This window comes from Notamacropus eugenii, chromosome 5 (genome assembly GCF_028372415.1).
Source record: "Notamacropus eugenii isolate mMacEug1 chromosome 5, mMacEug1.pri_v2, whole genome shotgun sequence".
NCBI classification, from domain to species: domain Eukaryota; kingdom Metazoa; phylum Chordata; class Mammalia; order Diprotodontia; family Macropodidae; genus Notamacropus; species Notamacropus eugenii.
In genome coordinates this window covers 306970867-306987715 of record NC_092876.1, presented here as the reverse complement: position 1 = coordinate 306987715, position 16849 = coordinate 306970867, and the positions used below count along the sequence as shown (strand labels likewise).

Below are 16849 nucleotides of genomic sequence, written 5' to 3'. Positions count from 1 at the left end.
CTGAGGTTGGGTTCCACGTCTGACAAATACTGGCTGTGCAAACATCCTCAGAGACTGTTAGGTGCAGAGCAGATGTTTCTCCCTGTCAGTGGAAGTTTCCCTATACCAGGGGGAACCTGTGGCTTTATATGTGATCCTCTAGGTCCTCCAGTGCAGTCCATTCATTGAATCCAAACTTAACAAAACAAATCCCCCGTAATAAAAGGATTTGTTCTGTAAAACCTGGACTCTTTCAAAATGCCACACCCAAGGACCCAGAAGACCACATGTGGCCTGAGGCTACAGATTCCCCACCCCTGCATACCAATGGGAATAGGAAACTGAGAGTTCCCTGTACCAATGTAGTCACACTTGGCACTGGTTGTTTCGGAATGGAAGAGCTAAAACTATTTTAAATTGGATAAAACATCTCCACTAAAGTCCTCCTCCAATATGATCCTGGGTTATCTAAGACTGTGCCAATGGAGTACATAATTTTCAAGGTCTTTTGCAAGTTTGAAAAGACTTCAACTGTGGTACCACTGACATACTGCCATCCAGTGACCAGTCTGGCTAACTTCAGAGGAGCTTATCGTCAAAAGGCTGATCATCAGTGAAAGAGTATTCCTTCACTAAGGAAGTGAGCTTCTTAACTTTTTTTGTGTCATGGACCCCTTTGGTAGTCTAGTGATACCTTCTCATGATAATAGTTTTTAATGCCTAAAATAAAATATGTAGATGATAAAGCAAACCAATTATGTTGGAATATAGGTGTCAAGATGTGTGTGTATTTATTTATTTCCTTAGTTATTTTTAAGTTCCTAAACCTTAGGTTAAAAGCTCCTAAGAACCAAGGTGTGAAAGGATCAGGACTTAGATGCATCTGTAAAGATAATACTACAATGTAGATGTTTTGAAGTGCCTTTGTGACTTCTTTTAAGCAGGTTACATATTTTTATACTCAAAAATAGTCTGTTGCTTTGATTTTTCTTGTGTATTTTAAGATGACGTGTAGTGTCTCTGCTTTACTCTGTAAGCTTGCAATGGTCTTTCATCAAGAATGAAAGCATCCCTCTTTACCTTTAACAACTTTCAGGTGGGGGTGACAGACCTATTGAGCTGCTGGAAAAACAAGTCACAGTGACTCAACTAATGTTGGGTCCTCTTTGAATATGAAGGATAGAATTATAAGTATAGATTAGCCCAATGGTGACAAGGCACATGTCTACCTTGTGCAGGAGATGTATAATAGTTCCAACATTTGCTTTTAAATGAGGGGATGGTCCCACAATGCTTTTGTTTTGCTTATTATTGACATCTGTTCTTATTTATTGAAGTGACTCAGTATGTTAAATATCAATTCATTTTCTCTACATAACAATGACACCTACATTATGAAATTTATAAAAATCACATGTAAATTCTGGCCCCAAAACAAAGAGCTCAGGTTTTTAATGTATTTTTTTCTTCAATGGAATATTCAGTGGGCACATAATAATATAATTAGTAATAATAATTGCAATTCACATTTCTGATTGCACTTTGCAGTTTATAATTGCACTTTCCTCACAACAACCCTGTGGTATAAGTATTATTAGCCTGTTTTTACAGATGAGGAAATTGAGGCTCAGAGATGTTACATGACTTGCGTGTGGCCTTAAACAGTATGAGTTGGAGTCAGTATCTGAACCTAAGTCATCTGACTCCCAGGTCCAGTCCATTATACTGTTCTCCTACTACTAATCCATTTATATTCTGGATCAAATATTGCCAGAGAGTTGACATTTTTATTTCCAAATCAGAATTTTTAATGGTCTTAGGGAGACCTATTTCCTCTTCAGGATAGATTTTTCATTCCTTTTTATACTCTGTATATAATTGAATAGCTGGTGTGATTTAAATATCCCACACTACTGAAACTCCTTGACGTCCTCATATTGATCATTTAAGTTCTTGAATTCACAATATTTGGATGCAATATGATAAGCTATAGTTATCAGAAAATAGGGATATAAATTAGATTTTCACCTAAATAAAAGTAAGTTATCAGAATAGAAAGCTGTATTCAAGGCACTCTTTGGAAAAATGAATGAAATAAAAGATATGGCTCTTGTACCTGGGGTAGCTAGTTTTAGGTCTTTTTCAGAAAGAAACAATGTCCCCAGTTGATAAATGGTCAAAGGATATGAACAGGCAATTTTCAGAGGAAGAAATTAAAGATATCTATAATCATATGAAAAAATGCTCTAAATCGCTTTTGATTAGAGAGATTCAAATCAAAACAACTCTGAGGTACCACATCACACCTATAAGATTGGCAAACATGACAGAACAGGAAAATGATAAATATTGGAGAGGATGTGGGAGAGTTGGAACACTAATTCATTGATGGTGGAGCTGTGAGCTCATCCAACCATTCTGGAAAGCAATTTGGAACTATGCCCAAAGGGCTACAAAAATGTGCATACCCTTTGACCCAGCAATATTGTTACTAGGACTGTATCCCCAAGAGATCATAAAAATGGGAAAGGGTCCCACGTGTACAAAAATATTTATAGCAGCTAGCACTCTTTGTAGTTGCCAAAAACTGGAAATCAAGGGGATGCCCATAAATTGGGGAATGGCTAAATAAATTATGGTATATGAATGTAATGGAGTACTATTGTGCCATAAGAAATGATGAACAAGAAGACTTCAGGGAGGCCTGGAAGGACTTATATGATCTGATGCTGAGTGAAAGGAGCAGAACCAGGAGAACTTTGTGCACAGCAACGACCACACTGTGCAAGAGTTTTTTCTGGTAGACTTGGAACTTCGTAATAATGCAAGAACTTAAAAAAAAAAAATTCCCAATGGTTTTCTAAGGCAAAATGGCTTCCAGAATGTAGCAGATCATGTTTGTGTGTGTGTGTGTGTGTGTGTGTGTGTGTGTGTGTGTGTGTGTATATGTGTGATGTTTTGATTTGTTATATGATTTCTTCCATTTATTTTAGTTCATCTACATAGCGTGACTATAGTGAAAACGTATTCAATAGGAAAGTATATGTAGATCCTATATAGAATTGTTTGCCATCTTGGGGAGGGAGGGGAGTGGTGGAGGGTAGGTGTGGGGGGGTAAAAATCTAAGTTTTTATGGTAGTGATTGTGGAACATTAAAAAAAATAAATGAAATTTAAAAAAAAGAAAGAAACAATGTTACCTCCTCTCTTATCTTCTTGGTCTTCTTTTTCAGCATTCTGCAGAATTTAAGAGCACTTGTAGCTATGAACGAAAATCTGAAAAGTCAGGAACAGGAGTTCAAAGCCCACTGTAGAGTAAGTGTTGGGCCTGTCCTTCCCCTTTCTCCCCAAGAAATTTCATGGCTTAGTCTAAACATGATTTCATTTATTTGTTTGTTCATTCAGTCAACATTTCTTAAAGGCCTCTTGTGTGTGTGTGCCATTGTGATGGGTATTGTGGAAAAACAAACTCAAACATAAGTGCCTACAGGCACTTACAAGTCTAGTAAGGGAAGTAAGATATATACACAAGTAACAGGGTTAGGCACTGTGTGCCAAGTACCAGATGAGTGGTACAAATTAATAACTGCTATAAGAATTCAGAAAATCAGAGACTTTCTGAATTGAAAGAACTCTGAAAGGTCATCTAGTCCAGCTAACACCTGAAAGCCTTCATATAGAAGAGAGGTTTAAAGCTGAAACCTAAAGGATGGCTAAGATTTTCAAAAGTGCATGAGAAGAGGGTATGGGAAGAAGGGATGGTGTCCCTATATGGCTCCCATCCAAGTGTTTTAATGACTTTACTGATAAAGTATTAACAGAGTATGAATATATGGCTTTTCTATCAGTCATTTCCATAACTGCATGTAGATGATAGCTGGTCATGGTTTGTAAACACTTGTATTGCTTTCAAAGGAGGAGATGGCACGCCTGCAGCAGAATATTGAAAATTTAAAAGCAGAAGCATCAGAAGATGGAGATGAAAAGGTAGTAGTTCTGGATTAGAAATCAAAACTCTGGATTTTCTCTGTTTTCTATTACCAAGACACCATTACTTTCTTGGCCAGTTTGTGTAACTCTAAAGTCTAGTTCTAAAGTCAAGTTTTCGAAAATTCTTTCCTCCTATGTTGTGTTGAGGTCTCCCACAGACTCTGTACCCCTACTTTCCCTGCCATCTCTTCTGACCAAAAAAATCAACAATGGGTCTTGGAATTTAAACCTGCTACCCAGACATCACCAGATCCCTCTTGTTATCACAGCCAACTTTAAAGGACAGGAGGAAGGGAGAAGTTATGGGAGTATCTATCAGATGTCTGCTACTTATATCTTCTCCTTTAGAATTTTCCTCTAATACTATAGAAGATAGCACCCACCATTACAAAATATTTCTCTAGAGATTACAGACTGTTTTTGTGAGAGAACAAAGAAGGATTTGAATTTGTATTCGGCTGTTTAGCAGAGTGTGGTGAAGAAATCATATTGTGACCGTCTTGAAGATCACAAACATCAATGAGGGACATCTCACGAGAGCCTAGTAAACAGTGTGAACTCTAGTATCTATTCCCTCTTGTCATGGTTAGACCTTTCCCTCATCTAACAGAAGAATGTGAGAAAATCTAAGAGTAGAGGTTACTTCATCTCTTAAAAGAGACATGGAATGCCTAAGAGGTTCACCGGTCATGCTGGTAGGCTTCACTCAAAGAGATATCTTGAAGCTCTGTAGGTTGAAATGCACTTTGATTTCTTTTGTACAAACAGAATTCTAATGATCTTTCTCTGATTTGTTTTTCCTTTTTTGTAAGTAACTGAAAGTTTCTTGTTTCCTGAGGAGCCCTGTTTGCCAATACAGAAACAGTCACAGAGTGCTCAGGATGGACAGTCTTATAGATCATCTTTGTTTTTTTAGATGTAAAGACTGAGGCCAAAGATGGGGAATGTCGCTTATGTCACTGTATAACTCCCTAGTGGAAGAGCTGGGATTAGAATCCAGGGTTCTTGACTTTTGTCTAGTCCCACATTCTTTCTCTTGTGACATAGTCTCATACCTTTGAATTATTAATGACTGTGCTACAGATTTGATGTATTGGCTTCCATAAATCAAGACCCACCACCTTCAATGTATCATCCACTTAGAATTTTCTTCAGTAATGGTTCTGAACTGTGCAACTGGCTCCAAAGGCAGCAGTACAACATCTTTATTTAAATATAAAAGTATCTCTTATAGTAGCGAGTAACAGAATTCAGCAGCCAAACTTTAGTTGTTTCTTTAGTAGTTTAGTAGAATGTAGCAATAGCTTATATTTAAAAGGATTTTGTCTGGAGTTTAAGGTCCAGAGGTGGGGAACCTGTGGCCTTGAGACCACATGTGTCCCTCTAGGCCCTCAAGTGTGGCCCTTTGGCTGAATCCAAACTTCACAGAACAAATTCATCCCCGGTATAGGCTATGACCATGAGAACCGTCTGAATTATAATACTAATTCAAAGCCACAGGAAATTAAGAATTGTCTCCTAACATCATGAGACTAGGTCTCTTCCCTATATGCCAAAAATATTCTCTCATGAAAATTTCCAGGTCTGTAACTGAATTAAAATAAAATTAGCTGGACCACGCAGTAATAGAACCCACAGCTTTAGTCTCCTTGGTTCTAGACTCTAAGTGAGAGTTAACCAACCCAGACTTAGTGACAAATGACTACCAGTCCATCCTGTTCAATCTTCAAAGCTCATAACCCCATGTTATTTCCATTTCAGTTCTGTGTGCTAATGTGCCTTTTGTTTCCACCTAAACTTTATTAATCTTTTCTCAAAGAAAGCAACAATTTTTCAAATGTTGTAATGCATTTTTTTAAATGCTCAATTTTTTTCTCAGTGGAAATTATTTTTCTGTAAATTACCATTGGATTCTCTGTTTTAGGAGCCCACCAGAATTCTAGAGCAACAGTATAAAACTGAGAAAGAAAAGCTTCAGAAAATCCGCCTGTTGCTGGTGAGTAGAAAGCTATTGACTAAATATGATTTCATGTGGTGGAGTTAGACAGTCACAGTATTTAAGACTCAGATAACTCCTATAGCAAGACTGCTGTTTTTAAACTTGTCATTTTGTATCTGGAGCCACAGAATAAAGCAAGTGAATTTTTTAAAAAAAGTTTTGTGGAATACATTTCATGTCATTTTTTTTTCCTATTAATGATTTTAAAAGGAACATAGAATTTAGCTTTAGCCACAGAAAATCATATATACAGAAACAACTTGTAGAGACATCAAAGAGTTATCAGAACCATCTGGTATTAGTTAAAAAACAGACAGATAAATCAGTGGAACAGACTAGACAAGGGAGAGTCAGAAACAATAGGACTCAACAGCCTGGTGTTTGATAAAGTAGAAAACATAATTGCCCGGAGAAAAACTGCCTTTTTGATTTAAAAAAAAAAACCCTGGGAAAAAAATGGAAAAGAGTCTGGTAGAAATTAGGCCTAGAGTGACCCCTTATACTGCGATCCACAACATATTCTAAATGGAGTTAGAGAATGCAAAGTGCCAAACACAAAAGGCTTTGAATTGCTCTTGAGCAGGGGGATCTTAGCCTCTGGTGTCATTGATTCTTTGGGTAGTCTGGTCAGTGAAGTCCATGAACCTCTTCTTAGACTAATATTTTTAAGTTTTAAAACATGTGGGATTACAAAGGAAATTAATTATATTGAAGTAGTTATTGAAACATTAAAGATAAATTCACAAACCCATGGTTAAAAACTGCTCTATTAGCATTTCAAGTCATGTGAAAGAGTATCACAAAACCATCTTTGCCATCCCTCACAAAAAGTAATAACTTGAATTTTATTTTGCAGATTAATAAGTACTTTCCCTCTGCCCCACCTCCTTCCCCCACCTACAAAAAAGAAAAACAAATTTTTTTATTGGCCATGTTGAAAAATGTATATCTTATACATGTTGAGTTTTTTTACCTCTTTGTCAAAAGGTTTGGGTAATGGCCTTCTGAAATCATGGTTTGTCACTGAAAGGGATCAGTTTCTATCTTTAATGCACATAATTTAAAATTTTAAAAATTAAAAAATAATAATTTAATTTAAAACACAAAAAGCAGGCTGAAAATAAGAGGAGAGGTGATCAAGGTTTAGAAAATAATTAAGGATATGGATTGAATAAACTCAGACTTCATCATCATCTGGGATATTAGAACCAGAGCTCCCTTTGAAATTTAAAAGTGATAATTTTAGGAAAAACAAATGCAAGTACTCACACACTGATTACTCCAAGAGGTGACACAGGATAAAAGTATAAATAGTTTAAAGGGAGGCTTAAATGAGTTTATGGATGATGAATATGTAATAACTCAAGTGATTTTAGAGGTGTTTGGGTTGCATTTCTAATCTTGTAAAGTTGATGTCATGAAGGACAGCCATGCTCTCTCACACCATGTCCCTTTGTGCCACTTTCAGAGACAGAATTCTCTGTTTTTAGGGTTGACTCATGTAGCGATACAGACTTTCTTATATGTCATATAGCACTTATTTTAGGGGAGGCAGAGAGCAGGAGCTGTGTAAGTTGAGAAAATATGAAAAAAAAATCAACGTAACTCTGAAAAAGTTAAGAAATATTTGTCTCACTTAATCCTTCCTACTCTAAATTAAGCCAATTCCTTTGAAGCATTCACTACGCTAGGTACTATTCAGATGACAAAAATAAAAATCCAATATGTGCTAGATGGGTGCGGTGAACATTAAACTTATGTCCAGAAGAGCAAGAGGATTTGGAATGAGTTGGTGAGAAGCATTTACCACACAGTGCCTGGCCCATAGTAGATGCTTATACATGCTACTTTGAATGACTAACTGGAGCTGAGGTTTAAAAGATATGGAGAGGATGATGACAGGGAATTTCAAGCAGGGCAAGAGATATGAGCAAACATGTAGAGGCAAGAAAACATTTGACTAGAAGCAAAAAGCTGATGAATGGAAGACAAACCTGGAAAGGTACATTGTGAGTTTTGAAGGTCAGCCCAAGAAATTTTTACTGTATCCTCTGGCACTCGAGTGCCTAAATAAAATTATAATAGCTGACACACATCTAGCCCCTTCCATATATTGTTTGGTCCAACAATCTTTATTGAACTGCCACTACATGCAAAACACTATACTAAGTGATATATATATGTGTGTGTATGATGTACATACACACACACACACACACACACACACACACACACACACACACACGGAATATAAAGACAATAAAAAATAGTTTCTACCCTAAGTTTACATTCCATGGAGTGAATATGATATGTAACATTCAAGTGAATACTTGATAATTTAAGAAGGGATAGAGTACAAACAACCAGGAGAATCAGAAAACAGTTTCTATAGGAGCTGACAGATGAATAAACCATGAAGGAGATTTGGGATTCTAACAGGCATGGGAGAGGAAGTCTATACAAAGCCCTAGCAGTGGGAGATAGAATGTCCAACGAGGTATAACAAGAAGGTGGCCAGTGTGGTTGGAAATATAACATGCTTGAATGGGAATAATGGGAAGTAAGCTGGAGCCTACTCTTCACATAGACATTGACATTTTCTCTGTAGTCACCATCTGCTTGCCCTCACCACTATGGTATCCTTGATTTGCTTACCATGGCCTCATGTGCCACGCAGGCGTGTGTCTATTCTATTATAGCCTCCCTAAGGAAACTATACCACCACAGCTTCCTCTAATCTTGTGAAACTGAACTTGAACCAGATCCTCATGTGGGAATCCAAGTGGCTTGTTGAATTCAGGTCAGAAGGGAAGGGCCCACATTTAAGTTTGTCTGCTGGTCACACAGTTTAACTATTATCCGTAAGTGTGCTAGTAGAGTACCCTTAAGGGGTTTTAACAGTATTTTGTTCTGACATTTGGTAGATCACGTAAGACCAATTACAAAATAGTATTTTTTTCTTCCCTTGCCTTTAGGCTCGAAGAAACCGAGAAATAGCAATTTTGCAACGCAAGATTGATGAAGTACCCAGCAGAGCTGAGTTAACACAATATCAGAAGAGATTTATTGAACTCTACAGTCAGGGTAGGTGTATCGACCAAGACTATGCTCCCAAGGCTTGGCATAATGGAAGGGAGGGCTTCATCATGTTTTTAAATGATGGTGCATGAATCACAGCAAATTCTTTTAATGCCACCATGGGTAAGGATTTCATTTAATCACATTCATGTTCACTTTGCTCACATTCCATGTAACCTCCCAGTGGAGTGGCCCATAAATCCAAATAACAATGCCTTGGCATTCTCTATTGACTGATTCTTTTCTTCTAATTGAGCTCTTGGTGTTGGGCTCTGGCACCAGACCTTATCTTGAACAGCCAGCCAACATACATGTACAGTGAGCCTGTTGTTGTAGTACATGGAGCGCTGTCCAAAGTGCTATGTCATGTCTGCTGTGGAGGGAGGAGGAGTGATCATAAGAACCAAGGCTCGAGCCCTCCCTTTAAAGAGTTTGTGGTCTCATTGGAGAAGAAGACACATATACTCTTGTATGAAACTTTAAAACGTTTGAAACTTATATATCTAGTACAGATTAAAATGGGAGGAGAGAATGCAGAATAGAGGCATGATCAAAAGTTTGATGGGACCTATCTAGGAATATTCATAAACATTTGCAAGAAAAATTTAGAAAAGTTCATTTCCAAGATTTGGATCCTGGCCATAACTACACTAGTTCTACTTGGTTAAACCCAGGTTCCAGCTGGAATATGTCAGCATAAGTGGCAGGGGAAGCAAGCACTAATCAATCCTGAAGAAGTCATTAAGCACCTACTGTGTACCAGGCACTGTGTTAGGTACTGAGGATAAAAAGGCAAAAAGGAAATAGTTCTTGCCCTGGAGGAGCTTGCATTGTATTAGAGGAAAACTAATAGCTAACTAAAAATTTAGTAGTATCTGTAGATGCCTCCATGTTTCTGGGGCTCCTTTCATACAAAATAACCTGCATAGAAACCTGCCTTTTACAAAAATAGCCCAGTGTTTAGTTTGACTAAGTCTCATGTCTTTTTCTACTTTGGTTTATGTCTCTTGTGAATTAGACTGAGAGTTCCTACAGAGAAGAGGCTATGGCATATTTTGCCAAATGATGTACTGAGTCAGGCATTTAATCTTGGGGTGGGGATGGGAATCAAGAAATTTGACTCCATAGTGGTGGCTGTATGAACTTGAAGGCCTATCAGTGTTAGCAGTGCTCTAAAAGAGTGAGTCATTTATGTGATAACCTTATGTGAAGATCATTCAGAACACTGTGAGATAGCGGGGGCCAATGTTGTTGTTGTTACTACTGTTCTTTGCCATCACCACCACCAGCAACAGTTTCTATAACATTGAAATTTCAAAGAGGTGACACAGGTAGTGAGTAGAAGAACAAAATCTAGAATCAGCCCCAGTTTTCTGACTCCTGGTGGTCCCTTATTTATAATATAAATATTATACCATGATATAATACAGTTGTCCTGTACTTGTGGGTTAAATTATCATCATTATTTGTTAACAGCATTGAAGGTGGCTAATGTTGTTCATAGGACCCCCATAATTTGAGCAGAATCTTCCTGTCTTTTACATGCATGAAGAAGGGCAGATGTTGAATAAATTGACTCAATTCTACAAAAGAGATCCCTCTTGTCTGCGAAGAATGCTGCAGAATGGTTGGCCATATAAGAAGACCCTTTTATAATATAGGCCATCGTTGAATTGATTCAGTTATGCCTTGGAATAAAATCATGGTTCCCCAAAACATAAAAATCGTACTATCAGGGCTTCCTAATTCATATCATATACAGTGATCCATGATAGATGCATTAGGGAAAGGGAAAGTAAAGGGCGTAAGTATTTATTCAGCACCTGTTATGTGCCAGGCATTGTACTATGCACTTAATAATTATTGTTTCATTTGATCCTCACAACTACCTTGTGATGTAGGTACTGCTGTCCCCATTTCACAGTTAAGGAAACTGAGGCAAAGAGAGGTTAAGTGATTTGCCCAGAGTCACACAACTAGGAAGTATTTGAGGCTGGATTTGAACTCGTCTTCCTGACTCCATGGCTAGCATTCTATCCAGTGTACCACCTAATGTTCCTTTTTCTCTGAGTGTGCCTTAGAGAAAGGCAGACAAAATGCTCCATGAGGCTTGAATGCGAAATGTTATTGACTGAATGGATCAGGGAAGACTTCTTTAAAGAAGTGGCTTCATACTCTTTTCATGCATATTAAGTCTGAAACTACCCTTGAGACTGAACTGGAAACAATAGCCTCCACCTCACCACCATCTTTATTTTGAGTGAAACTGTGCCTTTTAGATTCAGAGAATTTTAGGCAGGCAGTATGGATGGTAGTAGCTCCCCAGCTTTGAATCATATTCACCCCACATTAACACTCCTACCTCTTCACTCTTAAAATTTTTAGTTTTTCCCCTACTTGGATGTTTGTTGTCTACTGGACCCAGAATTCCCTTTGCCTGCTTTTCCCTGGGACTTAATTTACTAGACCATTGATGACTAGAAAATCTGGTCTCCTTTTTTAGTGTCATCTTCCAGTCTATAACGAACCAGAGGCCATGAAGGTCTTTAATGTGATCAGTATGTAGTCAGGCTGCTCAGATGGTAGCCTATTGGTCCGACATGTCATATGACTAGAACATTGACTTTATTCACAATCACATAAGTGACCATCCTTGCTTCCCCATGGCTTTGCTCCTAATGAGAGGTTGCCATAAACGCAGAAAACTCTCCAGTTCTATAGGGTGTACCTTTCAGATTAATGGAAAGAAAAAAATGCCTTCCATGAAGGATTTTTTTCGTAGTTCACTGATTTTTTGTTTGTTTATTTTGTGCAGTGTCAGCAACCCACAAAGAAACCAAGCAGTTTTTCACTCTATATAACACACTGGATGATAAGAAGGTTTATTTGGAAAAAGAGGTAAGAAATTTAACAGAAGAGAGAATTACAATTAAGTAATCAGTTACTGATAGGATCAGGAACACAGTCTAGGTCTCACACACACATGCACACACACACACAATCAGAAATCCATTTCATGTTTAAGATACCCTTGTGGGTGTACAGTTATGTGCAAACATACCTATACTCTTTGTGTGTCTCTTTCACACATACATGCGGCCACACACAATCATACACACGTATGCACACACACTCACACAGGTATGCATTCAAGATTCAGAGTAGATGGATGAGAAGGCAAATTAAAGTGGAGAGAATGACTTCAGAATTGCTTCAGGAATATTCCATGTCAAAGCTTTTAGCCTTTGCTTTTTTCCTCACCCTTTATTCATGTATACAAGGAAGCATCAAGCCCTTTATAAAGAAGAGATTCAGCCCTGCCCTTGGAGAGGTCATAGTTCCGTGGAGGTGATCACATACATAGATGCTGTAGCTTAAGAACACTTCCATTGTGTTCTTCAGGAAACCTGGGTTCTGGCCCTTCTCCTGCTACTACTTGTATGACCTAGGAAAGCCTCTTCTCAACAAATCTGCTTCCTCATTTGTAAAATGATCTGAAAACCTCTTTTCAACTCCATAATTCTAAGCAAAATTGAACATTGGACTACTTGGGTGAAGGGTCACCAAGGAAGAAGAGAAGGTTTTGTGCAGTTATTAAGTTTCTAGAAGATTTCAGGATTTAGATAACTTTTTAAACAATGACTATCCTAACTTAGTTCAGTAAAACATACAAAAACCAGTAGGTGAAGTTAGGGAGGGTAAAGAGGTCTAAAGAAAGGAATTTTGTGCCATGGAAATTATCTGTTTGAAATACTGAGAGCTTTTCATGGAAACTGCTTTTCACTGCAGAGAAAGCCTTGATATATAAAACCTTTTCAGCCTTTTGCTTTATTACTAGTTATATAATTGGGGATAATAAGGTTCCTAGTACAGTGCCCTGGACATTTGAAAGATGTTGTTGAATTTGAATTTGTAGGGAAAAAAAAAGGATTCTAGGGACCTTTAAGGCCATCAAGCCACATAGGTACCCCAGCTCCCCAGCTCCATTTTAAAAAATAAGGAAACTGAGGCTGAGAGTTTAAATGACTTGACAAGAGTCTAGTTTATAAGAACTAATTGAACACTTCCAGTATACAGAACATAGCTGTAGGTACTTCATTTTAGAATCATTGTGCTTATGAAAACATAGTTAATCTTTATTATGCAGATCAAACCCTGGATTCATAAGATGTCCTTAAAGAAATTAAAATATTCAATTTGCTATGTATCAAGAGTACCCTTCTTTCACAGCTCTACCATTCCATATTCCTCACCTCCTATAAAGCCTGGCTTGATGATCACTTTCAGGAAACCTTTTGATGTATCACACTTGGATCTCTCCTTTCTACATTATCCTCTTGGCAATTCTTCACTCAAGCCCAGCATCATGGAAATGGGGGACCCTTTCAGGATCATCTAATTCAACCAGTTTAGCAGATGAGGAAACTGAGCTAGAGAGGTGAAATGACTTCTTCAAAGTCACACAGCTAGTTATTGGTAAAACTGGGATTAAAACTCAAGTCTCTCAACTCCCAGGCCACTGTTGTTTTCATTATGATATATACCTCCCTTTAGTCTGTACTTCATTTTGTACTTGTTGGAGTTAAAAAATCCGTATGTATTTTGCTGCACCTGTAGCCCCTCAACTCTGTGAAGGAGAAAAAGGAGATGAATTTTCTCGTTGCTCCTTTGGGATCAGCCTTAGTTATTATAATTCTATAGTGTTAGCTGTTTGGTTTTTTTTTATTGTTACTCTTCCATTTACATTGTTGTGGATCATTTTGTCTTTATTTACTGGTTCTGTTCACTTTGTGTCAGTTCTTATTAGTTCTATGTTTCTCTGTACATTCATATTCATCATTTCTTCCTGGCATAATAATTTCATTACATTCATGTATCCCACATAGTTTTTCAGGTGTTCTTAGTCATGGTCAACTCTTTATAATCCATTTGGGGTTTTCTTGGCAAAGATACTTGGATGGTTTACTATTTTTCTTCTCCAGCTCATTTTACAGATGAGGAAACTAAGGCAAACAGGGTTAAATGACTTGCCCAGGGTCACACGCTAGTAAGTGTCTGAGGCTGTATGGCCAGATTTGAACTTAGACAGAGGAGCCTTTCTGACTTCAGACCCAGCACTCTATCCACTGTGCCACCTAGATGCCCCATTAGTTTAACTATTCTCTAATCGGTGGTTTCCAGTCCAGTACTACTACAAAAAAGGATGCTATAAATAGTTTGGTGTATGTGGGGCCTCTTTTATTCTGTTTTGACTTCTTTGGAATATATTCATAGCAATAGGATCTCAGGCAGATAACAGAAGTTTTAGTCACTTCATAATTCTGAAGGACTTTTAAGAATTATTGACCCAAACACAGTTCTATCAATAGTGCATTGATAATCTTTTCTTTCCAAAATCCTTCTAACACTGACTTTTATCATCTGTGACAACTTTCTGGGCATGAGGCAGAACCTCAGTATTGAATCTTTTTCTAAAATTATTAATGATTTTGAACAGTCTTTCCTATAGTTGTTAATAGTTTACAGTTCTTATTTTGAAAACTATTTGTTGATATCTTTTGATTGTCTATCCATTGAAATGACTCTTGATCTTCTATATTTGTGTTAGTTCCCTACGTATATTGATTGTCAAACTTTATCAGAGAGGTTTGATGCAGAGATATTTTTCCCAATCACTACATTCCTTTCTTATCCTAGTTGCATTGAATTTCTGCAAAAGCTTTTTCATGTAATTTTAATTCATCACTTAATATGTTGACTTTACAGAACTTTTTCTCTCTTTTATTCTTAGTCATAAGGAATGACTCTCTGGTTAGAGAAGTGGCAGGGATATATGTGAAAAGAAACTGAAGTAAAAACAAAAGATATCAATAGAAATTTCTTTTAAAAAAATGTTTCTCCTTGACCCACTTAAGACAAATGTTTTCACAAAAAATGAATGAAAAGTATATTTCCTGCAGATAGCAGGACACCATATGGATCAATGTATCATTTAACCCTGTTTTTCTTCGAAGCACTATGGTAAATGCTTTGTGAAAAAGGATATTTAGGGACAGTTTGGGGCCATGTCATAAAGCTGCTTTGCACCACACAGAAGGTCAGATTGTGGACCCAGAGAGTAGGAATATTGCCAGTTTCTGTATTTTTTAGTGGATTAGCTATTGCTAGTGCTGTGTTCAAGTTAAATTGTTGCCCAGTTCAGTATGTATTAAGGAAAAAAACATCTAGTCAATCCCTCTTATTTGACAGATGAACAAACTGAGGTCCAAAAAGAGGAAGTGATATTCAATGATTTTTTTTTAGCGCCTACTTAATGTGCTGGGTACTGTGGGATACAAAGAAAGGAAAAAGACAGTCCCTGCCCTCAAGGAGCCAACAAATACTTACAAACAAGCTATGTACAGTATAAATAGGAGGTGATTAATGAAGGGAAAGGCTTTCTATAGAAGGTGGGATTTTAGTTGGGTATCAAAGGAAGCCAGGGAAGCCAGTAGGCAGAGATGAGGAGGAGGAGCATTCCAGGCATTGGTGAGAGCCAGAGAAAATGCCCACAAGCAAGAGATGGAGTTCATAGAACACAGAGCCCAATGTCACTGGATTGAAGAATATGTTGAGAGGGGTGTATGGTGTGAGAAAACTGGAAAGGTGGTGGGCAGGGGCGACCTGCAGCCTTATAGTGAGTAGGATTTTGAGTGCCAGACACAGGGTTATGCCTCCCTGGGTCATACTTTCTTGGGTTCCTTGGCATGATCCTTGAATGTGTACATGTTTTGTTTCCCCACTAGACTGTGAGCTCAAGAATAGGGACCATCGCTTTCATTTCTTTTGTTTCCCTTCCCCAGTTTCTAGCACAGACAGAACTGTATACAAGGGTTCACAGACTGACTGACTTGGTTTGGAGCCAGTGATCATCAACATAGAAAAATAGGCTCTAAGTTCCACCTTCAGTGTCTCATTTCCACAGAGGGACACTGGCTTCTGCTATCAGCAGCCTTGTGGTGAAGAACTAGCAAAGAGCATTAAGATAGAGGCTGTTTACAGTGGGGTTTTTTCCAGTTTGGTGTCATATTAGTACTGTGATTAATTAGACCCAATTAGGGCCTTGTAGGTGTGGGATTCTTGGGACTGTTTAGAGGTATCACTGGGGTTTTGTTTTCACTAAAAGCTTCTTTGTCATTTAAACACAAATTCTCCCCCATCAGCCTTATGAGCCTTTAACTCCTGCCAAATGGATGAGTTTATAACTGTATCCCTGTGTTGATTAAGCAGTGGTTAGGTTTTTCTCTACAAAACAGTGGAATGTTTGTTCTGCATATAAAATAATAGCTCATGGACTTTTCCCCATCTTTCCAACATCTTCCTTTAGCTTTTTGAAACCCAAGGCTTTAAAAAATGTCAAGAAAATCAAATTATCCAAGTAGGGACATTTTGGTTCAATGTCCAAGTTGTGAATCAGTCAATCAGGGAGCATTTATAAAGTGCCTACTATGTGCCAGGCACCCTGCAGCTTGCAAGTAAGTGTCCAGAACCATTCCTCGGTGATTTAACATTATATAATGCCATTCTAGATCCCAGAGGACTTGGATTCAAATACTGGCTTTTTTATTTACTACCTCTATGACCATGGCAGATCACATAACGTCTCTGGGCTTAAGTTTGCTGATCTGTAAAATTAGGGGTTTGGTCTGACTGGCCTTTGATGTCCTGCGTAACTAACTCTGTCATCCTATAAGATGACTATTAGAAATCTATGGGAAGCATTACCACAGACACCCTGTCACCTGACCCTGAATCTCTAACACTG

General features: G+C 37.9%; 1 protein-coding gene across 2 annotated transcripts in view; it reads left to right on the top strand.

The window, feature by feature from the left end:
* Window positions 1–16849, top strand: part of CCDC93 (CCC complex scaffolding subunit CCDC93) — a 122985-nt gene that overhangs the window by 87723 nt on the left and 18413 nt on the right. Inside the window, exons 15-19 of one of the 2 annotated variants that reach the window (XM_072613295.1) lie at window positions 3212–3293; window positions 3894–3965; window positions 5893–5964; window positions 8943–9051; window positions 11861–11943. In XM_072613295.1, the coding sequence (XP_072469396.1) occupies window positions 3212–3293; window positions 3894–3965; window positions 5893–5964; window positions 8943–9051; window positions 11861–11943 (418 nt within the window). The remainder of the gene's footprint in view (window positions 1–3211; window positions 3294–3893; window positions 3966–5892; window positions 5965–8942; window positions 9052–11860; window positions 11944–16849) is intronic. The other variant, XR_011967849.1, reaches the window with a different exon arrangement.